Source organism: Anolis carolinensis, chromosome X (genome assembly GCF_035594765.1).
Source record: "Anolis carolinensis isolate JA03-04 chromosome X, rAnoCar3.1.pri, whole genome shotgun sequence".
In the NCBI taxonomy this organism is placed as follows: domain Eukaryota; kingdom Metazoa; phylum Chordata; class Lepidosauria; order Squamata; family Dactyloidae; genus Anolis; species Anolis carolinensis.
The window spans coordinates 11,051,874-11,078,920 of record NC_085847.1 but is presented as its reverse complement, the minus strand read 5'-3'; the positions used below and the strand labels follow the sequence as shown (position 1 = coordinate 11,078,920).

At 37.9% G+C, this 27,047-nt stretch overlaps 1 protein-coding gene and 1 long non-coding RNA gene across 6 annotated transcripts; one reads left to right on the top strand and one right to left on the bottom strand.

Annotated features, from left to right (window-relative positions):
• Positions 1-27,027, bottom strand: LOC134292917 (uncharacterized). Of its 3 annotated transcripts, none has more exons than XR_010000029.1 (2): positions 24,229-27,027; positions 1-84 (listed from the first exon to the last, which is right to left on the bottom strand). It is a non-coding gene; the product is annotated as an uncharacterized LOC134292917 (long non-coding RNA). The 3 variants fall into 3 exon arrangements; XR_010000027.1 differs by lacking the exon at positions 24,229-27,027 and adding an exon at positions 1,642-2,600; XR_010000028.1 differs by lacking the exon at positions 24,229-27,027 and adding an exon at positions 1,727-2,600.
• stx2 (syntaxin 2) lies at positions 3,142-21,918 on the top strand. Of its 3 annotated transcripts, XM_008113632.3 has the most exons (11): positions 3,147-3,463; positions 5,572-5,640; positions 7,167-7,266; positions 7,633-7,707; positions 8,086-8,159; positions 8,740-8,848; positions 9,910-9,983; positions 10,560-10,697; positions 12,330-12,440; positions 13,795-13,921; positions 18,073-21,918. In XM_008113632.3, the coding sequence occupies exons 1-10, from the start codon at positions 3,434-3,436 to the stop codon at positions 13,876-13,878; spliced, it is 864 nt and encodes a 287-aa protein (XP_008111839.1). In that variant the 5' UTR covers positions 3,147-3,433; the 3' UTR covers positions 13,879-13,921; positions 18,073-21,918. The 3 variants fall into 3 exon arrangements, 2 of the variants coding, with proteins under 2 accessions (XP_003222800.1, XP_008111839.1); XM_003222752.4 differs by lacking the exon at positions 13,795-13,921 and having other exon boundaries at positions 3,146-3,463; XR_010000026.1 differs by lacking the exons at positions 13,795-13,921; positions 18,073-21,918 and having other exon boundaries at positions 3,142-3,463; positions 10,560-11,539.
• Positions 27,028-27,047: the final 20 nt, after the last annotated feature.

The window sequence follows — 27,047 nt, the reverse complement described above, 5'->3', positions numbered from 1 at the left end:
CCTGGTCCCTTCAGAAAAAGCTGTGGAAATTTTCAAAAATTTTGCCTTTATTTCTTCCGTCCGTTTCACAAGGCTTTGCCATTTCTGAGGTAATAATAAGAAGAGATTAAGGAAAAGCCTATTAAACATTAAATTAGGTTATGATTTTACAAATTAAGCACCAAAACATCATGTTAGACAACAAACTTGACAGAAAAAGTAGTTCAATAGGCAGTAATACTATGTAGTAACTACTGTATTTAAGAATTTAGCACCAAAATATCACAATGCATTGAAAACATTGACTACAAAAATGCGTTGGATAATCCAGAACGTTGGATAAGCGAGTGTTGCATAAGTGGGACTCTACTGTAGTTCAATGTGCTATGTAGTAATTACTTTATTTGCGAATTTAGCACCAAAATATCACAGTGCATTGAAAACATTGACTACAAAAATGCGTTGGATAATCCAGAACGTTGGACAAGCGAGTGTTGGATAAGTGATTGTGTATACAATTCGTTTCAGATATGTGTATAAATGGAAGCATACATCAATGTGGTGTTTACACTTGGATACCACCTCCACAAGGGACATATTCTGGCATCCGCAATACTTCAGGCCCCAAACATTTGGGATAAGAGATACTCAACCTGTATTAATCTGGGGACCCTTCTACACTGCCATATAATCCAGATCATCAAAGCAAATAATCTACATTATCAGATGAGGTCCCTTCCACACATTTATAAAAAATCCACATTGAACTGAATTATCTGGCAGTGTAGACTCAGTAGGACCCTTCCACACAGCCCTATATTCCAGAATATCAAGGCAGAAAATCCCACATTATCTGAGTGTGAACTCAGATAACCCAGTTCAAAGCAGATATTGTGGAATTTTCTGCCTTGATATTCTGAGATATAGGGCTGTATGGAAGGGCCCTAAAATAACTCAGTTCAAAGCCGATATTGTAGATAATCTGCCTTGATATTCTGGGTTATATGGCTGTGTGGAAGGGCCCTGAGTCCACACTGCCAGAGAATCCAGTTCCAAGCAGATAATCTGGGGGCCCTTCTACATAGTTGAAAAAAATCCACATTATCTGCTTTGAACTGGATTATATGGCAGTGTAGACTAAGGGCCCTTCCAGGCAGCCCTATATCCCAGAATATCAAGGCAGAAAATCCCACAAGATCTGCTTTGAACTGGGTTATCTGAGTCTACACTGCTATATATTCAAACTGCCATTCTGGAGCAGAATGAAGGCGGCGGGGCCAGGAAGACATCTTTCCACCATGTCTCCTGTATCAATTAAATGCTGTAATATATAATAATATTATACTATACTAATATTATAATATATTGTATATACATGTAATATTAATAATAATATGATGCAATACAATGTAATAATTATAATTCACTATTATAATTGTATATTTATATTTCATGCTATATTACTAATAATATTGCAATATAGTCATATAATATAATATATTGTATGCATATATACATGTAAACCGCCCTGAGTCCCCTTCGGGGTGAGAATTGTGGGATATAAATGTAAATAAATAAATAATAAATATATGTTTCAATTCAAAGCAGATCATGTGGGATTTCTGCCTGGAATATAGAGCTGTGTGGATTATTTTGGATTACCTGGCAGTGTAGAAGGGGCCTGCATTTAACTGACTGAAAGTTTCGCCTCAGGACCCCACTGCAGTCACATGGATTCTCTTCCTACCTGCGTTTCTTCACAACGTGCCACAAAAGCGCCTTGAAACCTACACCAATGTGGGCTTTCTATCTATCTTTCTATCCATCTAAAGCAGGGGTCCTCAAACTTTTAAAGCAGAGGGCCGGTCCACAATTCTTGAGACTGTTGAGGGGCCGAATTATCATTTGGGGAAAAAAAAAATTCCTGTGCACACTGCACGTCTTATTTGTGGTGCAACACAAATAAGACAAATGTGAAAGAACACTGTTGTTCTTTCACAACAGTGAAAGAACAATAAAAAAGGTAAAGGTAAAGGTTTCCCCTGACGTTAAGTCCAGTCGTGATCGACTCTGCGGGTTGGTGCTCATCTCCATTTCTAAGCTGAAGAGCCGGCGTTGTCCATAGACATCTCCAGGTCATGTGGCCAGCATGAGTGCATGGAGCGCCATTACCTTCTCGCCGGAGCAGTACCTATTGATCTACTCACATTTGCATGTTTTCAAACTGCTAGGTTGGCAGGAACTGGGGTAACAGCGGGCGCTCATTCCGCTCCCAGGATTTGAACCTGGTACCGTTCGGTCCACAAGAACAATACAATATTTAAAAATGAAAACAATTGAAACCAACATAAACCTATCAGGATTTCAATGGGAAGTGTGCTTCTGGCCAATGAGATAGTCAAGTTAATTAGGATTGTTGTTGTTGTTGTGTGCCTTTCAAGTCATTTCAGACTTTGAGCAAGCCTAAGTCTAAAATTATTTATTTATTCATTTACTACATTTATTTATTACATTTATATTTTGCCCTTCTCACCCCGGAGGGGACTCAGAGCAGCTGTATGTACATACAATATATTATATTATTAGCATAGCACAATTAGCGTTATATATTACTATATTGAACTATAATAAAATAATAATAATAATAAAACTTTATTTATACCCCGCCACCATCTCCCCAATGGGGACTCGGGGCGGCTTACATGGGGCCATGCCCGGGAAAAATACAATATAACACAATATAAAAACAACATATCATAATACAATTACAACAATACAATAAAGAATCATATACAGTACAACACAAAATCCAAAGAGCAATATACCACTATACTGTAATATTATATGTAATATATATCATATAATTAATATTATAATATGGTATTATTATTAGTATTGTATAACATTATAATATTATTATCAATATTATATGTATATACAATATATTATATTATTAAAATGATATTAAAATATTATATTATAAAACTGAGGGTGGGGGCCAGGTAAATGACCTTGGAGGGCCGCATCCGGCCCCCGGGCCTTAGTTTGGGGACCCCTGATCTAAAGGATAGATAGATATTAATACATGCTATTAATACAGCAAGTGGTGTTGAGTCCCAGAATCCTCTCCAACTGAGGCCACTGACAAGGGAGCCCAAAAGAATGGTAACCCAAAGAGGCGCTTGTGTGGTTGCTTCGTTGGAGGCAGGGGGCGGGGCTTGCTCACAGGCCACGCCCCTTTCTCCCAAAGCGCCCCCGCCCCCCGACTGGTCCTCCTTGGTCCCAGAGGTTTGGATCCTAACGGGAGCGAGAGGCAAGGCGCATGCGCAGTCGGCCCGGCTCGCCCTGGCATCCTTTTTTCCCGTGAGGAGCTGGAGGGAGAGCTGGGGGCGGCGCTGTGAGGAGAGGAGAGGCGAGGAGACGGGGCCTCGGCTTCTTCCTCTCGGTTGAGGGGATGAGGGACCGCCTGGCGGAGCTGGCAGCGGTGAGGGGCGACGGGAGGCGGGAAGGAGCAGGGGCCTGAGGAGGGGGAGGGGGCAGGAAGCTGCAGCCAGTCCTGCAAAAAGCCCGGATGTCTTTGTCAACTGCAGCTCCCCTCACCAAATGCAACACATGTTCTTGAGATAGGACGCCTCTAAATATTCCACTCAGCCCTCCACGATTCCTATCTTATGCACACTGGACATCTCTTCTATGGGCCCTTCCACACTGCCCTTGATCCCAGAGTATATATGAGTCCCCACTGCCAGATAACCTGGGATCAGATCCTGGGATAAAAGGCCCTTTGTAGTACAAAACAAAAACAAAGTGTAGGTTGTCGAAGGCTTTCATGGCCGGAATCACTGAAATGTTGTGCATTTTCCTGCTGTCTGGCCAGGTCCCAGAAGCATTCCCTCCTGACGTTTCGCCCACATCTATGGCAGGCATCCTCAGAGGTTGTGAGGTTGTATATCGGAAACCTCACAAGCCCTGCCATAGATGTGGACGAAACGTCAGGAGAGAATGCTTCTGGAATGTGGCCAGACAGCAGGAAAATGCACAACGACGCACAAGAAATCTATGGCAGGGGTTGTGAGGTTTCTGAAATACCTCACGACATCTGGGGATGCCTGCCATAGATGTGGGCGAAACGTCAGGAGAGAATGCTTCTGCGACATGACCAGACAGCCCAGAAAATGCACAACAAAGGATAGGTTGTGAGTTTTCTGGGCTGTCTGGCCACGTTCGAGAAGCATTCTCTCCTGAAGATTCACCCAAATCTATGGCAGGCATCCTCAGAGGTTGTGAGGTATATTGGAGATCTCATAACCTCTGAGGATGCCTGCCATACATGTAGGTGAAACGTCAGGAGAGAATGCTTCTCGAACGTGGCCAGACAACTCAGAAAATGCACAACAACCCAGTGATTCCAGCCATGAATGCCTTCGACAACACATTAAACAAAGGATGGCAAGAATCACCTTGAGCAAAAACCAGGCCCCTTCTACACTGCCATATAATCCATATTATCTGTTTTGATGTGAATGATATGAGTCTACACTGCCGTATAACCTAGTCCAGGCATGGGCAAACTTTGGTCCTCCAGGAATTGTGGGAGTTGAAGTCCAAAACACCTGGAGGGCCAAAAGGTTGGGAACCAGTGGAATAAATAAATGACAGGCAGTGATGATGGAAGGAATGAGGCATAAGGTGTCACATAAGCTCTTTGAATGCAACTTGGAATCTAAATGGTTAAAATAAATAAAATCTGTTTTGCTTGTGTGCATACACACACATGTCCTACATACACTGCCTGGTTTGATACTATAAGTAATTAGTTTTTCATAAGTGTAAAGAATACTTCACTCGAATCCAAGTTTCTTATTTGCTGAATGCAAATTGAACGTGTCTTTCAGTCTCTTATTTCTTTAATCCATTTCTGTGCCATCCTCTATGTAATTGATCTCCTGAGTTTTAATCTGTTGGAAATTTGGTTTTCTGCCTTGTTTGTAGTAGATGATATTTGGCCCATGGTTATATAAAGTTGGCTGCTGTTGGTTTGTTAAACTAGCTCACTACAGCACAAATATTCCCATTTAATGTCTACAAACTACATATAGAAGGATGGAGAACGTTGTGTTATCAAGTCACATGGAAAGTAGAATGCATATTTCTGAGTGATGGGTTATTTTAAGATAATTTTCCAGAATTTACTAGTCTGTGGACATTAACTTCCTCCCAAAGGAGATCAACCTGGCTCCATCCTTGTAGAAGTGGAGAGTTGAAACACTATTATTCCAAAATATTTAGGAAAAAATGACTTTTACATTGTGTTGTCAAAGGCTTTCATGGCTGGAATCATTGGGTTGCTGTGAGTTTTCCGGGCTGTATGGCCATGTTCCAGAAGCATTTTCTCCTGACGTTTCACCCACATCTATGGCAGGCATCCTCAGAAGTTGTGAGCTTTGTTAATAGTAATGACGAACTATGGACCTGTTCATTTGCTTAAGCATACAATCATATATAAAATGGCATTGTTATCTCAAGACTGAATTGAATCTGCTTCTTATAATGGGTACACTCACGTGACAAAATATTTCTGATTTTTTATAGGGTACCCAAAATGAAGAAGCGACTGTTGTTGTTGAAAATGATCATTATATGGAAGATTTCTTCCAAGAGGTAAAATGGATGCAAGAGTCAGCCTCTTAAACCCCAGAGATTATTTTTAGGAATTGATGCAAACTTTTAGTCAACTTCTTTGTATCACAATTTTCAGACAAATCCATATAGTTCGACTGAGATTGTGGTGTGTGGACATACCAGCAAAAAGTCAGTAAATCAGAAAGTCCTAAAGCTTAGATTCTCACCAAATGCCAACAGAACTATGGGCTACACAAAAGCCAAAGAAAATATTTGGCCACATATCTGGGAAATTGAGTTGTGAAACTACATCAACACAGCTTCCATTTTCCCGGTTTTTAGAGATTGTGGGAGGGCTCTTCTTCCAACAGAGCACCTAAGTAATCTAAACATCCTAAAATACAGGAAAGCGTTTGCTTTGGCTAAATTTAATGTGCTTCCTTCTGCAATCCTGGAGGGAAGATATAGCAAATGTACCATACCATGAACACCTACCTATGTCCCTGTGAGGCCGAGGCAGTTGAATCTGTGGAACATATTTTATTGTACTGCTTTTTCTGACCTTCAGCAACACGTTATCAACCCAATTTTACCAACTATATCAGGGAGACCTGAAAAGTTTTATATTGATTACACTATGTAACAAAATTTGTTCTTGGTTTGAAAATATTATTTCCTGTTTAATTGTGCAGTACTTGCTTTGAAAGCAGTTGTTCTACTCCAGAAACTTGGTTGTTTTTGTGCCTGCCACAAACTATAATAAAATAAATAAATAAATAAATAAATAAATGTGGAATTTGTTGAGACTCGATGAGATATCCATTGGAAAACAATAACAAAATGTGTTGCAGGATGACCCGTAAAAACAAGGTTTTTGCCGTTTCATAAACTTTTCCCATGTTTTTATGACAGAACAGAAAAAAAATGACAGAACCAATTAGGAAATGACATTTATAACCCAAGAACAAAAATTGCATTGCATAGTGTTATCTTTTGCCTGATTGGTCTCCTAAAACTACAGCCAAAGTTGCTTGTTTCTGTGCAATGACAATAGCTTGCACCAGTGCAGGATGTTGTCACAGACATAAAGGGTTCTATTCTTTTATCTCAGCTTTTATCACTGTTATTAAAATATACACATGTCTAATACTGTTTTTAACTCTCATATACCACATTGTGTCTTAACCCTGCTTATAAAAACTGTATTTTAATGCCTAATATTACCTTTTACTATTTATTTTAATGCTGGTCATTGACTGAACACACATACACATACTTAACTAATGGTCAGATTGAGCTTGACCAAGCTGCTCATCTTCATATAGCCCATGCTTCCAAGTTAGTGTTCAATTTTAGCTTAGACAAAGCTGCATAGAATGGTATTAGTCCCTTTGATCAGTTATCACCCCTTTCTAACTGAAGGCCATGAATGATCCAGGTATTACCTACGGATCTATAAATGTAGGAGTTCATAATGCAATGGATTGTTGAATTCAGATCTCTTCCTATCACCTTTCAGTCCTGTATTGATTTATTTTTTTCTGTCTTGTCGACAAACGCTAAAGGTTGAGGAAATCCGAAAGTACATGACCAAAATAACAGATGTTGTGGAAGAAGTGAAGAAGAAACACAGCATTATTCTCTCTGCCACACATCCTAAAGACAGTAAGCCCTTCATCTTGGTGACTCTTAGCATGCATTTGCTTCCCTAATTTGCCTGCTTCTATTGTATAAATGTACAAATTGATGGTGACTATATTGAATGGTAGTTTATGTGTATAGGACAGTTCAGGCTATGATCTGTAGCAACTTCTGCTGTTATATGTTAATCATAACGTTTTTATTACACAGGAGGCAAAACCTTTTGACCCACACTCGTAATTATATATTTTGTTCAAAACCAGAAGTGAATTTTCAGCCACTCCCTGATTTGCTTTGTTATTATTATTATTTTTTGGTCCCTCTATAGTTACGTGATCCTCATTTGTCATAAATAGCTGTATATTATTCTTCATTTTTTTTACTTTTAAGAATTAAAGGAAGAACTTGAAGAACTGAACAAAGAAATCAGGAAAGCAGCAAATACTGTTCATGCTAAATTGAAAGGTAAGAATGACATAACTGAAGGAGAAAATACTTTTGGGTGAAAATTGTGTAACAACTCGTTCAGGGGACGCTCTCTGCCATATTCGCTCCCTCATACAATTGAAATAAATTATTGATAAGAAAAACTGTTTAAAAAGCAGGAGAAGCCATACATTGTAGAGTTGTATCTTCCAGATTCATAGCAACAATAATGAGGAAAAAGTTAATTCCATTTCAAGGATTAATTCACTGTTGGTTAATAGGACTTATTTCTGGCCGTGTGAATCTTTCTGTAACAGGTATTCTTTTTTAAAAATACAAATATTTTATTATAGGCAGAGAGAAATGCTAACCGTGTTCCATATCAACGTTATTCAATGCTTTATGTCTATTTTACAGCCATAGAACAAAGTTTTGCTCGGGATGGAAATGCTAATCGTACATCAGCTGATGTCAGAATACGAAAATCACAGGTATCGTATAGCCAGCAAACATGTATATGGCCATGTTGTGAAGTGTGGAGGGAAGCATTTCAGACCTTTGAGAGCACAAGCAAGAGAATAAACAACAGATGGGCACTTTCATTTTTCTGGATCTCATCTGAATAATGAGATGGTTATAGGTTTTAAGTAATTGTTATGTTGTTTTATAATTATGTTATTATATTTTGTTTTTAATTCATGGATTATATGTTAACTTATGTTGTGGTTGGGTTGTTTCCATGTAAGCTGTCCTGAGTTGTTGTTGTTGTTGTTGTTGTTGTTGTTGTTGTTATTATTATTATTATTTTATTATGGTGAGATGCTGACAGGGAACATGAGAACACTCCCTGGCTTCTCCTCCCTCTTTCTCATGTAGGGATATGGGAGGAAGAGCAAAATAATCTCATTGAGTACCCAGAAGTATCAGATGAAACTATAGGGAATGGGATTTGGAAAGGTGGCCTTAATGGGCCAGTTTAGGCCCACTGGCTGGAGATTTTCCCCCTCCAACCCCATGTAGAAGACAATTTTAAAGATAATTTTGCAAAAATGTATTTATGTCTACCCTCAGCACTCTGTGTTGACTTGGAAGTTTGTGGAGGTTATGACAACATATAATACAACCCAGACTGTATTTCGGGAACGCACCAAGGATCAGATACGACGCCAATTAGAAATAAGTAAGTGAGACCATGTGGTGGTGGTAGTGGTGGTGTTTTGCTATACAAGATGATTATTTCCAGTGGTGTTTTGAAGAGGAGAGCAGTGTTTGGTAATTCTGCACAGTTGTGTAATAGTTTGTTTTTTCATTACTTAGGGATGAACCCGCCTCCTCCCTTGGCACCTCCAAGTTTGATGCTAACATCTAAGAAAATTAGTTTATTTATTCATAGTTTAGTACATTTCTGCAGATCTGAGCAGAAAATTCATATTAATAAAAACAATTACGCCACAGTTTTCAACTAAGGTGGTTTGCAATTAAATTGAACGAACAGGTTCAGTATAATTGTGAGTATATTGATTTGTGGGTGTAAAACAGGCATGTGTGGGTTCATGTGAACTGGAGATTATCCAGATTCCAGGCTTTTCTCTCCAACATTTGTAAGGAAGATGTGCAAATAGTCTTTTTTAGAGAGAAAATAATGATGGTAATGATGTATGTATCTATCTATGTATTTATTGCCCACCTCTCCCTGTTTTCTCCTCCCACCATCAATAATTTTAAAATAGGTATTGGAATATTAGACTTGGACCTTCACTAATATTCCACATCCAATGTCAACAACAAACCACAACTTGTCTGGTTCAAACCACTATTTCTGGTCTCAGCCAGCCGTCTTTAATGTGGGGATAATTCAGAACTACATTAAGGATTACTGAGTGTGTGTGTGTATGGCCCTCTAAACATTTCAGGAAAGCAATATGTAATATGATAGTATTATACAATGTGTAATGGACCTCTAAATTGGGAAGAACTGATTGATAGTGTTTCATTGTACCATATTATGTTTCATTATACAACACGTAATAATATTATGAAACAACTATATCAATCAGGTTGTCCCAATTTACCTGTCTATTTAATTGCTAAGCGTATGTCCATCACTCTTTAACAAAGTTGTATAATATGAGTAATCTCCCCATCCTGTCATTTATTTGGGTGAAAGGCAGACATCTTTCAGATTTCAGTCAAAACTGTTATTATACCCCATTTAATAAATAAATGACATTTTCTTACTAGCTGGAAAAACCACAACTGATGAAGAACTGGAAGATATGCTGGAAAGTGGGAATCTTTCTATTTTCACTTCCGATGTATGTATTTTGAGTTTACTGCTCTTATATGTATGGTTCCTAATGCCCTCTCCCGGCCCAGAGGTTTTTAATTAAGATTTTGAAATAGAATCATAGAGTTGGAAGAGACCTCGTAGGCCATCCAGTCCAACCCCATCCTGCCAAGAAGCAGGAAAATTTCATTCAAAGCACTCCCAACAGCTAACCATGCCCAGCTCTTTAAGCCGCTCCTCATAGGGATTGTTCTCCAGACCCTTGGTCCTTTGAGTCGCTCTTCTTTGGACACATTCCAGCTTAGAGTCAACATTTCCCTTCAATTGTGGTGGCCAGATTTGGACACAGTGTGATTCCAGGTGTAGTCTGACCAAGGCAGAATAGAATTGAGGGGTAGTATGACTTTCCTGGATCTAGACACTAGACTCCTATTGATGCAGGCCAAAATCCCATTGGCTTTTTATGCTGCCGCATCACACTGTCAGCTCATGTTTAACTTGTTCCCCACGAGGACTCCAATATCAAATGTTTGTGTGAACTGTGTTTCTATAATTTAAAAAAATCCACACATTAATTCAATGTACGTCTTCTTCTTTCCCAAAGATCATTTTGGACACCAAAATTACTAGAGAAGCGCTGGATGAAATTGAGTCACGTCATAAGGATATTATCAAACTGGAATCCAGTATACAGGAGCTCCATAAAATGTTCATGGACATGGCAATGCTTGTTGAGGTTCAGGTATGTGATGTCAACACTGTTGGATTCCGAAACCACATTTTATTTTATTTTTTGTTAGAACCATGCGAGAATAATCACTACTACAACTCTTATACATATAGGTTGTAGATACTAGGTGACCATTATAAGAAACCTCTAATGGTTTGTATCTGTGAAATCTTAGGCCTCATTTACACTGCCATATAAAATCCAGATTATCTGCTTTGAACTGGATTATATGACAGTGTAGACTCATATAATGAACGTAATCTCTTTTGCTAATAACTATTGTATGGTGGTGTGTTCGAAGCTCTCCAGAAGAATGTATCTAACAAAGATTGAGGGTTAGATCTTAGTACTACCATTCACCCTGCCAAAACCTTGAAAACAAAGCAAGTGTTGTATTTTAGCTCCATGCAAAAGTGATGCTTTTTCTCCTTTTTTGCGAGCTGTTTTTTCTTTCATTCTAAAGAAGAAAATATTTTAAACTGCCATATTTTCAAAAAGCATTGTATTTTTCAGCATATGTTTGGACTAGTATGCAAATATCATGCAAGCAGTCAATTAAAACATTCAGAGCCTTTGCTTAATTTCAATTGTGTTTTTCTCTGCTTTGAAGGTATATACACTTTCACATGCAGGTATCTTTTCATACAGCTCCAATTGCTTGCTTAAGAGTAAATCAATGTTTACATGTGTTTTTTAAATACATTAGTCCTGAATCTTTCCATGTAAAGAGGCATTTTATGTGTCCTTTGAGCTTATTCCTTTGGGGAACTTTTGAAACTGCAGAAATGCACAAATTGTAACCCTCTGCTGTTTCTTGCTAATCATAATGTCTGCTGATGGACAGAACTGCACAGGTAACAGTCCTACGATTTCCCTGTCTTCCCCATATCCTTTCCATGTCGGTTCATCCAGTCTGCTATAGTGTTGTATACTGGTGTTATAGTAGGATGCATTCAAAAAGCCAACTGTACATCCCATACATCATCATTATTATTATTATTATTATTATTATTATTATTATTATTATCATCATCACTAAACTGGCACAGTCAGCCTGTAGTAATTTAAGCCTGAAATAGAACATAGGAAAGTAGTGCACTCATGAACACACTACTAGCATGATGCACACGGGAAAGGTATAGAGGTAGATAAGTGGGTTTACAATGCAGAATTACAGAGAATTCTGAGATAGAAAAGCAAAGAGATTTGGTAGCATAATTTTGCTGAAGATCCCTAACTGGTATATACATGCAAGGAAAATTAATGTTAATTTGTAGGTGCTTAGCTGGCTTTTTCTCCTTTCTATAAGCAGCTACGAATCAAAATATAAAATTATACTTTAAGGCTGAATGGATACGGCATGTCTATGGCTGGATGGACAGTAGTAAAGGCAACATTGTGAATGCACTCCTGTTAGAATGCCAATCACAAGCAAGCTGTTTAAAGCCGCTCACATTTTTGTAGTTCTTCTTGCACAGTGCATCATTTGGAACCTTCTATCCCAGTGCAAATATGCTACGAAACCTGCCATTTTTCTTTACAATATGAATGCAGTTTGTTGTTTTTGCACGGTGCTTATATTCATCATAATCCTGGAACATCCCAGCCATGGTGTTAACTCTGTTTCATTTTCAACTTTTAAAGGGTGAAATGGTGAACAGCATCGAGAAGAATGTGTTGAATGCAGTGGATTATGTGGAGCATGCAAAAGAAGAGACCAAAAAAGCTGTTAAATATCAAAGTAAAGCTCGCCGGGTAAGTCTGAGTGTGCTTTTCCTGCACGGCAGCAGGGGGTTGGACTGGATGGCCATGTGATCTCTTATAACTGTATGATTCTAATTCAAAGATTTGTACATACAAATGTGATCATCCCACTGTGTGGCTTCTGAGGTGTAGGGGGTCACTGACTCCATCCCTTGAGTCACTGTTTTGTAAATAGGCAAACTATTTGGCACCTTGACTTTGTTCGTTGCCAATTTCTGTTTGACTAAACCAATAACAATTACAGCAGAATCTCAATTATCCAATGCAGTCTGCCTCCCGCCCGGATCCACAGCTCTTTCTCTAGACAGCAAAGACATAATGTTTTATGGATTTAATTTTCGACTATGTTGTTACTGTAAGTTCATTTTATGCAATTTTATCTTTATTTGTAGTCAATTTGTTAGTAGTCAATGTTTTGTAGTCAATGTTTTCAATACATTGCGATGTTTTGGTGCTGAATTCATAAATACAGTAATTACTACATAACGTCACAGTGTATTGAACTGCTTTTTCTTTCGATATGTTGTAAAACATGGTGCTTAATTTGTAAAATCATAACGTAATTTAATGTTTAATAGGCTTTCCCTTAATCCCTCCTTATTATCCAACATTTTCGCTTATCCAACGTTCTGCTGGCCCGTTTATGTTGGATAAGTGAGACTCTACTGTAGCTCCTATAGCTTGAACGCTGCTTGGGCCTGTGGTAATCTCCAGATGGGGTGGTGGCATAATTAGCACTTCAGAGGCTGGATGGCCATCTGTTGGGGGTGCTTTGAATGTCATCTTCCTCCTTCTTGGCAGGTGGTTGGACTGGATGGCCTATGAGGTCTCTTCCAACTCTACTATTCCATGATTCTATGATTCTATCTCTCTAAAATAGAAATACAGTAGAGTCTCACTTATCCAAGACTCGCTTATCCAGGGTTCTGGATTATCCAAGGCATTTTTGTAGTCAATGTTTTCAATATATCGTGATATTTTGGTGCTAAATTCGTAAATACAGTAATTACAACATAACATTACTGCGTATTGAACTACATTTTCTGTCAAATTAGTTGTATAACATGATGTTTTGGTGCTTAATTTGTAAAATCATAACCTAATTTGATTTTAATCCCTCCATATTATCCAAGATATTCGCTTATCCAAGGTTCTGCTGGCTTGTTTAGCTTGGATAAGTGAGACTCTACTGTAACCCCTCCGGTAATGTTGTCCTGCATTTCCAGTCATCCTAACAATGGCTGATGCTTGATGGGAGTTGTAGTCCAATGATATCTTTAGAATGACATGTTTCCCATCCCTGTCCTAAAATATAGCATTTGGAAAAATGGCTTTCCTTTTGCAGAAAAAGTGGATAATTCTCCTTGTAGTCCTGGTGCTGTTTGCGGTGCTTGCTCTAGTCTTTGGCTTGTCTTTTGGGATTCAGTGATGATCAGATAACTCCAGCATGCATCTCATTTTGTTTCTCTGCAGTAAGTACTAATCGGCTAACTTCCTTTGCATGTTACCTGATATCTGCTGATGCTCTGTTTAATTCTGCAAAGTTTAACATTCTTGCCAACCAGTGGGTTGCATTCAACAGTCACATAAGACCTATGTTCTTATAATTCTGGGGAGTGTGACAGTTGCTTGGGGTGCCGATGGCTTGGCTGAAACACACACACAGTCTCAAATGAAACTACAACGGGGCCAAGGAAGTTCAGGTTACAGGCAACCCACTTTCCCCACCACTTTGTTGGATCCTTCACGAGGCCTTGGGTGGTAATTCAATCGTCCTCTACACATGTTTGAAATGGGAAGAAAAGAATGCTTGGGTGGGCTAACATGTGCATGGCAGTGGGAGCTAGAACTGCCTTTGGTATGTGCATGGGGCATGGAATTAGGAGGAGAAAGAAGTGAGTGTTAGGTTGTGGCAGGGGAGAGAAAGATGGAAGGATGAGGCTTGGAGCAGGTGCGGAGAATGTGGGGTAGAGAGAATAATAATAATAACAATAATAATAATAATAATAATAATAATAATAATAATAACAACTTTATTTATATACTGCCCTATCTCCCAGAAGGGACTCAGGACGGTTTACAGCAAAGATACAGACATACAATACACAACAATATAGAAACACATTATTATACAAAAATAAAATTTACATTAAAATAACAATCAGTAAAATCACAGCAGCTTCCAATTGGGGTCAATAATGTCATAGGTAACATAGACTATGATCAGGAAAAGATGAGACAGTACAGTATATTTCATAGTCAAGGGATGAGGCTTGCAGAGAGAGAGTGCATATGCATGTGTGTTCACCTCTTCCTACATGTGATGAGCACACATGTTCACTCTGCAAAGGTTCACTTAAAATGGTATAGGACAGCATCGCAGGCTGCTGCCATTTTTTAGAAGGACTTGAGCAAATGCATTTTTGGTATCTGCGGGAGATCCTGGAACCAATCCCTTGTGGATACAAAGACTCCACTATAATTACCAATTTTCAAAATGCTGAAACCGAACTGCTGAATGAATGTGATGGGCAGTGGCAAATATAATATAAAAATATATAACTTTATTTGTATTCCGTCCTATCTCCCCAAGGGGACTCAGGGCGGATTCCAACATACAGTGGCAAACATTCAGTGCCTCCATAAACAAACAAATACTGACGTAAAATCCCAGAGAAACCCTGCATATAAAAATAACATTAAAACCTAACATCCATTTAAAATCTAACATCAGTAAATTAAACCTTACATCAATAAATTCAACTACATGTAGTCAAACAAAGTTATATAATAACATAAAATCCAAACAAACATCCACATTAATTTACAACAGCCAACTAGAGTTCACAGTGTGGGTTGGTGAGGTGGTCAAATGATGACCATGGGCTGTCGTGGACTAGGAAGGTCCAAATACAATATAGTTCTCAGCCAAGGGCACTCCAATCAAAGAGACCTGAGCCTGTGTTGTCGAAGGCTTTCATTGCCGGAATCACTGGGTTGCTGTGAGTTTTCCGGGCTGTCTGGCCATGTTCCAGAAGCATTCTCTCCTGACGTTTTGCCCACATCTATGGCAGGTATCCTCAGAGGTTGTGAGGTGTTGGAAACTAGGCAAGTGGGGTTTATATCTCTGTGGACTGTTCATGTCAGAATACACAGAGAAGTCGTTGAAATCCACAAGCATGTGGACAATTTCAACAGAAAGGAAGAAACCATGGAAATGAACAAAATGTGGCTAGCAGTATTAAAAAACTCTAGAATCAGGACAGTAAATAAAGAATAACACTCAGAAGATGGGGGAAATCCAGACAAGACAATCAGGGCCAGCTAGCACCTCCCAACAAAGGATTCCCCCAGGCAGGAAGTAGCCAGGTTTTGAAGCTGCCAGGCTATTCAATGCTAATCAAGGTGGCCAGTTTCAACATTCAGATTTGCCTCCAACAGACAAGAGTTCTTTTTCCCACCCTGAACATTTCCAACAGTTCTCGTTTCCAACAGACCTCACAGCGTCTGAGGATGCCTGCCATAGATGTGGGCAGAACGTCAGGAGAGAATGCTTCTGGAACATAGCCAGACAGCCTGGAAAACTCTGCAACCCAGAGCATGGTTAGGAAAAAAAGTTTTATTACCACTGACATAAACTCTCAAATGTACAAGTTGAAGTTCTGTTCTATGTGAGAACAGAGACACCTTGTGGCTAGTTGCCGAACGTATTTTATTTTACATTTCTTGCATTCAACTTTAAGAGGTGATTCTAGTGATGTCCATTGGAATTAGAGCAGTGTAGAAATATGCAAGCTTTGCATTTGACATAGCATTCTTTGTTAGTGTACAGAACAATAGGACAAAGAGATTTTTTTTGTTAATACTAAAATGTAAAGTTCCCTCTTGGTTTGTATATAAATAATGCACATTTTGAAGGACTAAGCATTTTGTGCTAAGGTTGTTATATGTTTACAGAGACTCAAAAGAATTCTTTTCCGTAAGACACTTTGGCATACTGTGGCTGAGAACAATGTGATGGCACTTTTAAAAAACCATCTTTTCTATAAAAAAGCAACTTACTGTATATACTTGAATATAAGCCTAGATTTTCAGCCCTTTTTTTAAGACTGAAAAAGCCCCGCTCGGCTTATACTCGGGTGAGGGTCCTGGTTGGCTTATATTTGGGTCAGCTTATACTCGAGAATATATGGTACATTTATTATTTTTCTCTATTATTGTTGCTACTATTACATTTATTTTACTCTATTTTTATTATTATTAATAATTATTAATATTATTATTAATAATTATTATTTCACTCTGATCTTATTATTATTATTATTATTGCATTTATTGTTTTACTCTATTTATTATTACATGTTTTATTTTCTTGTATTATTTATTATTATTATTACATGTATTATTTTACTCTATTATAATTAAAAGGATAAATAAGCACATTTACATTGAAGAAGATGAGACCAATGATTTGATTAGAGTTGGACAGTCTTATCAGAATCTGAGCTTTATGTAAATACTAGCTGTGCCCAGCCACGCGTTGCTGTGGCATTTTCTGGTGGTGTTGGTGAGAAATTGTTGAGGTAGTGGTGGTATTGAATGTCTGTTGTATGGTAGTCTTTATGTTTAGTATGCACACTGAAGTGGATTATATGGCAGTGTGGAGTCAAGATAATCCAGTTCAAAGCAGATAATATAAGGTTCTAAATGGGTTATATAGCGGTGTGGAAGGGCCTTGAGTCTACACTGCCATATAATCCAGTTAAAACCTGATAATCTGTGAAAGAGATTAAGTGAGGCCTAACTGTGCCTGTCCCCTGGGCTGAGTGGGTTGCTAGGAGACCAAGTGGGCGGAGCTTAGCCTTCAAACTGGCAGCAATTGGATAAAAACTATTATTCATCTCCCTGTAATTAGGACTTGATTTTTCTTTTCTTTTTGTTGTATCAACCTAGAGCCATGAATGATGGGTTGTGTTGTCAAATTTCGAGGTTGGGAGGCCTGTAGTTTTGTTGTTTTGTCCGCTGCCCTGATGCCATCACTTTTATATATATAGATTCAAAAACATTTAACCTACTGATGCCTCGATGAATGTAATTTTATTGGTGTCTATTTTTATTTCTGAAATTTACCACCCTCGGCTTATACTGGAGTCAATGTTTTCCCAGTTTTTTTGTGGCAAAATTAGGTGCCTCGGCTTATATTCGGGTCGGCTTATACTCGAGTATATACGGTATATCTAGATCAGGCTATTGAAAGGTATAGCTTCGCATTATCTCATCTAATACCAGTAGTAAAGGCAAGGGAAACCTCCTGAGAGATTTGCCATCTCTGCGAAGGCCTTTTCTTTTTTGGCCACCTATCTTCTCTCATTTAGGTGCCATGCTCAGAGAAGGATGTCTAAATATAATCCTAAATCTGGACAGACACATTGGGGACAAGATGTTCCTTCAAATCCTTGGGTTTACGAAGTCGCTTGACGCTTGTTTTGGCGTGACATGATATCCACCGAAAATTTTAAATAGTTGTGGTTAATGTGGGGAGTAAATGTGCATGCCTTGCATCTCTGTATACATTTTGTTCTCCTTTTTTCTATATACTAATGTACAGTTTTTCTCTCTGCAGAAATTGATCGTTATAATAATTTGCGTCTCTGTCTTGGTTGTCATCCTTGGAATTGTCCTGGCAGCAACCTTCTTGGAGTGACCACCATATTCCATGTGTTTGGGTTCTTCTAAATGGCACCGTGCACGGAAAGTGAGTGTCCCAATTCTGGCAAAAAAGCCTTTTCTTTTCAAAGAATTTTCTTTTCCAGGACTGCCCAGTAACTATCCATTTCAATAGGTAATAGCACTTAATATCTGATACCTTTGAATCTGAATTAAAACCGTAACTAGTGTTGCTTTGTTTCTTCCAAAGACGTTTTGGGAAAACGGGTCAGCTTAACCATGTGGACTTACTTTTTAAAGGCTGCCTTTCAAAAGTTTGCACTGTTTTGGATATGAATTCTAACTTTTGATACATCAGTGTTACTACCAGTGTAGAATTAGAGGGAATTAATAGCCCAGAAATATTGAGCTTTTGCAATTTGACTTTGTTTTCTGTTCTTAATTGAATTAACATCACAATCTTGCTTTGCAATTTCAAACAGTTGCATTTTCATAATAACCATTTGACTTCTTCAGTTCTAGCCTGTATGGATGTAAGTTTCATTTTCAAGCCACTTCTACACTGGCATATAATCCGGATTATCAAAGTGGATAACTCACATTATCTGCTTTGAACTGGATTATATGAGTCTACACTGCCATATAATTCAGTACAAAGCAGATAATCTGGATTTTGTACAGCAGTGTAGAAGGGACCTAAGGCCCTAAATAAATTCCCACAATATCTGCTTTGAACTGGATTATATGACAGTGTAGACTCATATAACCCAGATCAAAGCAGATTTTGAGGGACTTTCTGACTTAATATTCTGAGTTATATGGCTATGTGGAAGGGCCCTAAGTTAGTGTCATTAAAACGGCAATATGAAGCAAACGTATGTTCTCTTGTCTCCAGTTTTACTAACAGTTTTTATAAATACTTCTAAATTGTGCATAATATGAATAAAGTAAATGTATATTTTCAATTACCTCAAAGCAACTTAGTAGAAGTGTAAGTGCCTTTTTTTTAGCACTGACTGAGTAGATATTTTTTAAAACTGACACGCTCTTTTAAATAACATTCTGTTGCTTGTTGCATAAGTTGTAGCCTGGCTGGGACAAAACACTAAACTTGAGATTTATTGCTGCACATAGGAGCCTGAATTAAACCTTTATGCCTATAGCATTTACTTCCACTTTGTATGAAAACGTAGCTAGTCACGTTTGAACCAGAGATTGTGGTTTAAAGCAGACTCTTGATTAATACATCAGCCAAGCATTCCATAGTTTAGAGTTGGTTTGTTATGAAACAGACTAGGATTGGTTTTATTCTGGTCTGTGGTTTGAATAAGGTGGGCTTCATGTAAATTTCTATCAGACTTGTATTCATTGAGGGTCATCTCAGCCTTATGGTTGCCTTCAAAGGGCTGTTGAATCCATGGATGGAGAGTCCATTGATACAGAGGGCCAACTATCATGTTTTTACATAGTTTCGTTTTTTTATCCGGTCCTCAGTTGTTATTGAACAACGACTCCCTTCACTTTTGGTTTTCCACCATGTGTCCTGGTGATAATGGGAATGACAACCCAACAGTTGCCTAAGGACATTTGAAGTTCAAAATCCTATCCCCAAGCCTTGGATCTCAATCCAAACCCTAATTCTCCTGACTAAACGGAACAAACCTCAGCCTTCCAGATGTGACTGTATCCCGACTCCCATTTGGTCTAGTCCTGGGATTTATTGATGACGAATACAAGACTTGTAGTCCAGCATCTGGGGGGGTCACATCAAATGACACGTTTAGCCAGATTTGAGTTCCACACATTACATTATACTCAGTAGGATTCCCCCGACTAGTAGAGCCATGGAAAAACATGAGTGGCACATAACTCTAAGTCTTGTACGCAGCATAAGATTACATCAGGCATGGGCACCTTCCAAGGTTGGAGGACTGAACTAAATCCTAAAGTGCCACACTTCTCCCATTTTTCATCCCAAATGGCCAGTAGTGCCTCTGAAACAGGGACCTTGACGTTGCAAGTGCAGCTCATAGGGTCACAATTTACCCCCCATGAAATAAATTCTAGCTTAGTGTTGCTTGTGGACTGTACCATAGGGTTGTTGTTTTGTTTTTAAAAAGAAGATACGAGGGTTGAATGAAAGTAATGCCTCCACCTTCATAACTCCTCAACAGATGGCAGTCCTGGTATGCGGCAGGAACTAGCTTGTTCAGTAGACTCTCCTCTACAGTTCCATTTGGTGGGAAGCCTTAGCATTGAACGGTTGTGTTGTTAAAGTGTGAAGTATGGAACCCTGCGCAGACGGTTGGTCAATGCGACTTAAGCAACGTGCAGTCTCTGAATTCTTGACAGCAGAAGGTGTCACCCCAAAGGAGATTCATCCGAGAATGCAAGCTGTTTATGGTGGTTGTGTTGATGTGAGTCCCTTGCGTTGTTGGGTGAGTAAGTTGAAAGATGTTGAGGTGGGAACATCTGACTTGCATGACAAACAAAGAGTTGGGCGTCCTGTGACAGCAACTACCGAGTTTCACAAGCAAAAGGTGGACAGATTGATTCAGGATGATGGTCGTATCACTCAGAGAGAAATTTCAAGTATAATCGGCATTTCACAAGAACGTGTGGGTCACATTATTGCAGAAGATCTGTGCATGATGGGTACCCAGGATGCTAGCGCCTGAAATGAAAGTGTACAGACTTGAAATTTGCTCTCTCGTTATGAGAATGAAGTTGACGCCTTCCTCCTTTGGGGCAACACCTTCTGCTGTCAAGAATTCAGTGACTGCACGTTGCTTAAGTCTCATTGACCGACCATCTGCGCAGGGTTCCATACTTTGCACTTTAACAACACAACTGTTCAATGCTAAGGCTTCCTGCCAAATGGAACAGTAGAGGAGAGTCTACTGAACAAGCCAGTACCTGCCACATACCAGGACTGCCATCTCTTGAGGAGTTACGAAGGTGGAGGCATTACTTTTCATTCAACCGTCATACATCCCACTGTATATGTTTTGGTCAGGGTTTATGAAATTTGTTGACACATGTTCAGTTGCACCCGATCCTAAGTTGTGAACGTGAATGTACAGTATGTGCTTGGAGTCTCCTGCATGAACCAGTTTCTCTGTTCACTTCTTCCATTGAAGTGAACCGAGAAACCTATGGGGATGGGACTGAGCCAAGCATACCTTCAAATCCCTGTTGTCTTCTGTAGCTTCTCTTTAATATTAGAGACACTTGTGCCTAAGGTCTAGTAACAGGAGTTGCCTACAGTTAAAATGCAAAGATCTTTAAATATGAATATAGTTTACGTTCTTGAATACATCATGCATTACAATAGTGTATCTGATGCGAGAAGCTATTATTGTTTTCTTCACCTGGGACAAAACCATCCTTTGCTTCTATTTTCTCTTTGGTGAAATAATCGCCATTTTTTGATGATGCATTTGCAAATACTTTAACTTTTTTGGGGAAAGGTTTTCAAGTAACAATTTTCCAAACATGAATGAAGTGCCTATTTTTAAAAGTTTGATCCAAAGAAAGTTAGTTTTACGTTTTCTGCCTCTGGCATGAACATTCCCAGCTGTTAAAAATTAAGCATTCCAGAAGTAACCAAAACAATGGAATTTTATGTCGCCTTCTCTCTTTCCTCCTTTTTTGTGTGGTGTTAATACAGTGTAAAATATTTGTAACTGTACTTTTAACAACCCTGTACTTTTGATTCCTGTCGTTTAAACACTAATGTTGATATTTATAGTTGAAATGGTGGAAATGAAATAAATGATGTAATGTGTGCCTTTTTAAACAATGTAGGTGTGAATTGCTTTTCTTTTAAAAAAAATCCTGACTCTGGGGTTGGTGCTCACCTCCATTTCTAAACCGAAGAGCCGGCGTTGTCCATAGACACCTCCAAGGTCATGTGGCCGGCATGACTGCATGGAGTGCTGTTATTTTCCTGTTGGAGCGGTACCTATTGATCTACTCACATTTGCATGTTTTCGAACTGCTAGGTTGTTTTTTGAAATGGTCATATGACTGGTCAAATAAATAAATAATTATTATTACCTTTGCATGCTGTTGAACTGCTAGGTTGGCAGAAGCTGGGGCTAACAGTCGGAGCTCACTCCGCTCCCTGGATTTGAACTGCTGACCTTTCAGTCAGCAAGTTCAGCAGCTCTATACCCGCTGCGGGTATAGAAGTATATAAAATAAGTACACAAATTTATTACAGTATACGTTTACTGTAATAAATCATAAATACATTTATTTCCAAACAACTCTTTGCTATATGTATCATTTTACCCTTTGAGCCAATTTGCAGACTAATAGGATGGGGGCATTTGTGTATTTTTGCATCAAGAATTACATTGTGGCTGAATATTTGATACTGCAGATCATAGGAAAGCATCTGCAACTTTGTTCATACCTGGTTTGCAGCCCCAAGTGGCAGAATATATTTGTTCTCTTGAATTCCCAGACAGCCACTAGGTGGCAAGCTACACATTGGTTTCTGCAGAATTCTGGGAAATGTAGTTTAGGGATGCTGTGGCATGAATGCTGTGTCATTCATTGGAGTTATTGGAGAAAGTGTGTAGTTGGATGAACACCTTATAAGACACCTTATAAGACAACTGTAGTTGCTCACCATGGTTTCAAGTGTGAATGTTGCCATTGGCCACCTTGATTAGCATTGAATAGCCTTGCAGCTCCAAAGCCTGGCTGTTGCTGCCTGGGGGAATCCTTTCCAGGGCGGGACAAAGAACTCTTCTCTGCCTGAGACAAGTGTGAATGTTGTCAGACTACACAGAGAAGCCATTGACATCCACAAGCATGTGGACAATTTCGATATAAAGGAGGAAACCATGAGAATGAACACAATCTGGCTACCGGTATTTAATAATAATAATAATAATAATAATAATAATAATAATAATAATAATAATAATAATAATACCAGTACAGTAGAGTCTCACTTATCCAAGTTAAACAGGCCAGCAGAACCTTTAATAAGCGAATATCTTAGATAATAAGGAGAGATTAAGGAAAAGCCTATGAAATTTATTTATTTCTATCATTTCTATCCTGCCCTTCTCACCCGAAGGGATCCAGGGCAGCTCTATTAAACATCAAATTAGGTTATGATTTTACAAATTAAGCACCAAAACATCATGTTATACAACAAATTTGACAGAAAAAGTAGTTCAATGTTATGTTGCAATTACTGTATTTATGAATTTAGCACCAAAATATCACGATATATTGAAAACATTGATTACAAAAATGCCTTATTTATTTATGTATTACAATATTTATATCCCGCCCTTCTCACCCAACAGGGGACTCAGGGCGGCTTACAATAAAACACACATATAAAATTGTACAATACACTATAAATCAGTCAAAAAATTAACTTACATCGGACATTCTGGATAATCCAGAACCTTGGATAAGCGGGTCTTGGATAAGTGAGAGTCTACTGTATTTGAAAGCTCTAGAATCAGGACAGCAAATAAAGAACAACACTCAGACAACAGAAAAATTCCAGACAGGAAACAATCGGTGCCAGCTAACACCTCCCAACAGAGGATCCCCCAGGCAGGAAGCAGCCAGGCCTTGAAGCTGCAAGGTTATTCAATGCTAATCAAGGTGGCCACTTGCCTCAAACAGACAAGAGTTCTTTTTCCTATCCTGGACATTATTTTACAAGTGTGTGTGTGTGTATGTATGTGTGTATGTATGTATGTATATATGTGTGTGTGTGTATATATATATATATATGTGTGTGTGTGTGTGTGTGTGTGTGTATATATATATATATCCCACTTGCCTAGTTTCCAACAGACCTCACAACCTCTGAGGATGCTTGCCATAGATGTGGGTGAAACGTCAGGAGAGAATGCTTCTGGAACATGGCCAGACAGTCCAGAAAACTAATAGCAACCCAACAAGCTCCCCCTTTGCACACATACATTTCCAATTCTTTTATGGACAGTTGCTGCCAATGCCTCGGGTCTCTTTTGCAGCATGTATGTGTACGAGTGACACTCTTGCCCCGAGGAACACAGGAATAGCACCATTACAGTTCAACATTTTAACACGACTATAAAAAAAATCAAACCTTTAGCACATCATCATTTGTGCAGAAATCAATCACTGGCGGAAAGCTTCCCCTGGCATCCAAGTCTTGCAGTTTCAACCGATATACGTGAAGCACAGAAATCTCCTCCAGAACGAATGCAATAGAAAACAATTTTAATATTAAGGAAATCAAAAGCATTCAAGGCAAGCATGGGAGAGGAAGAAGAGACACAAGGAAAGGTGATGGAATCGACAACCAAATATAGCCACGAAAGAGCCGGAAAAAGAAAGGGAAGCTGCCTGAAAGATGGTGGGCAAAACGTCAGCAGGATCTGTACAGTTGGCACCTACGGCAACGAGAACAGACGTGTGTTAGGTCTTCGAGCACACATTACGTGTTGCCAATCACAACTGCTGGCAAAGAAAGAAAGATGTGAAATATACATCCTTTCAGCAGTGCCACCAACAAATAAATATAATACATATACTTTATTAAATAGTATTAAAGATGTGAAATGTATGTCATTTCAACAGGGCCACCAACAAATAAATATAATAAAAATATACTTTAATTATTATATATTATTAAAGATGTGGAATATATGCCATTTCAACAGTGCCATCAACCAACAAATAAATAAACATAATAATAATAAATATACTTTAATTATTAAATATTATTAAAGATGTGGAATATATGCCATTTCAACAGTGCCACCAACCAACAAATAAATAAATATAATAATAATAAATATACTTTAATTATTCAATATTATTAAAGATGTGGAGTATATGCCATTTCATATATATGGCCATATAATCCAATGCTGTTTCACTGCATTATATGAGTCCACACTGAGCATATGATGCAGTTCAACCTGCATTATAATAGCAGGGTAGATTGGCCCTCCTTTCAGCATTAGACAGTAGGTGAAACATCATCATTATCATCATCACAATAAGAATATATATACTAAAATACATACAATAGTATCCCTATCCTCACCACCACCACATCACAATAATAATATATATTTATTTGTTACTTGTGTCTGCTACCCATATAAGAAAATACATACAGTACAATAGTATCAAAACATACCATAACCATCACCATCATCATCATAACAATCACAATAATAATAATATATTTTATTAATATATTTTAATAAGAAGAATAGATCTTATTTGTTACCTGTCCCTGCTATCTGTATAATAAAATACATACAGTACAATAGTATCAAAACAAACCATCACCATCATCACAATAATAATAATAATAATAATAATAATAATAATATATTTTAATATATTATATATTATAATATATACTACAATATATTGCATTAATATATTATATTTTAATAATAATATATTTTATTACCTATGTCTGCTATCCATATAATAAATACATAGTGCAATAGTATCAAAATAAACCATCACCATCATCACAATCACAATAATGACAATAATATATTTTATTAATATATTATATCTTAATAAGAAGAATATATTTTATTTGTTACCTGTCTTTGCTATCCATATCATACAATAGTATGAAAACACACCATAACCACCATCATCATAACAATAAGAATATATTTTATTTGTTACCTGTCCCTGCTATCCATATAATAAAATACATACAGTACAATAGGATCAAAACACACCATCACCATCATCACAATAATAAGAATATATTTTATTTGTTACCTGTCCTTGCTATCCATATAATACAGTCGTATCAAAACACACCATCACCATCATCACAATAATAATAATATATTTTATTTGTTACCTGTCTTTGCTATCCATATAATACAATAGTATCAAAACACACCATCACCATCATCACAATAATAAGAATATATTTTATTTGTTACCTGTCTTTGCTATCCATATAATACAATAGTCTCAAAACAAACCATCACCATCATCACAATAATAATAATATATTTTATTAATATATCTTAATAATAAGAATATATCTTATTTGTTACCTGTCCCTGCTATCTGTATAATAAAATGCATACAGTGCAATAGTATCAAAACAAACCATCACCATCATCACAATAATATATATATATATAATTATAATATATCTTAATAATAAGAATATATCTTATTTGTTACCTGTCCCTGCTATCTGTATAATAAAATGCATACAGTGCAATAGTATCAAAACAAACCATCACCATCATCACAATAATATATATATATATATATATATATATATATATATATATATAATTATTAATATATATATATAATAAGAATATATTTTATTTGTTACCTGTCCTTGCTATCCATATCATACAATAGTCTCAAAACACACCATCACCATCATCACAATCCCAATAAGAATATATTTTATTTGTTACCTGTCCTTGCTATCCATATCATACAATAGTCTCAAAACACACCATCACCATCATCACAATCCCAATAATATATTTTGTTACCTGTCCTTGCTATCCATATCATACAATAGTCTCAAAACACACCATCACCGTCATCACAATCCCAATAAGAATATATTTCATTTGTTACCTGTCTCTGCTATTACCATACATACAATACAAACTGCAGTCCTGATGCATATGCTCTAGTTAGCAGCTTTGCAAGAGCAATGACTGCATGCAACTACAACATACGTCATGCTGTTGCCAAAAGGGTTTTCCAGAATCATTTCGTCTCGTTACCTTTAAAAAAAAACAAAAAAACATCCTGTCTTTCTTCTTCCCCCCAAAATATTAAAATCACCCCATAGCCTCCCAGTTGGGTGTCCTGGCAACGGAGAGGGCGGGGCCTGAGAAAGAGAGAGGGGGCGGGGCTTGAGAAGGGAGGTGGGCGGAGCCT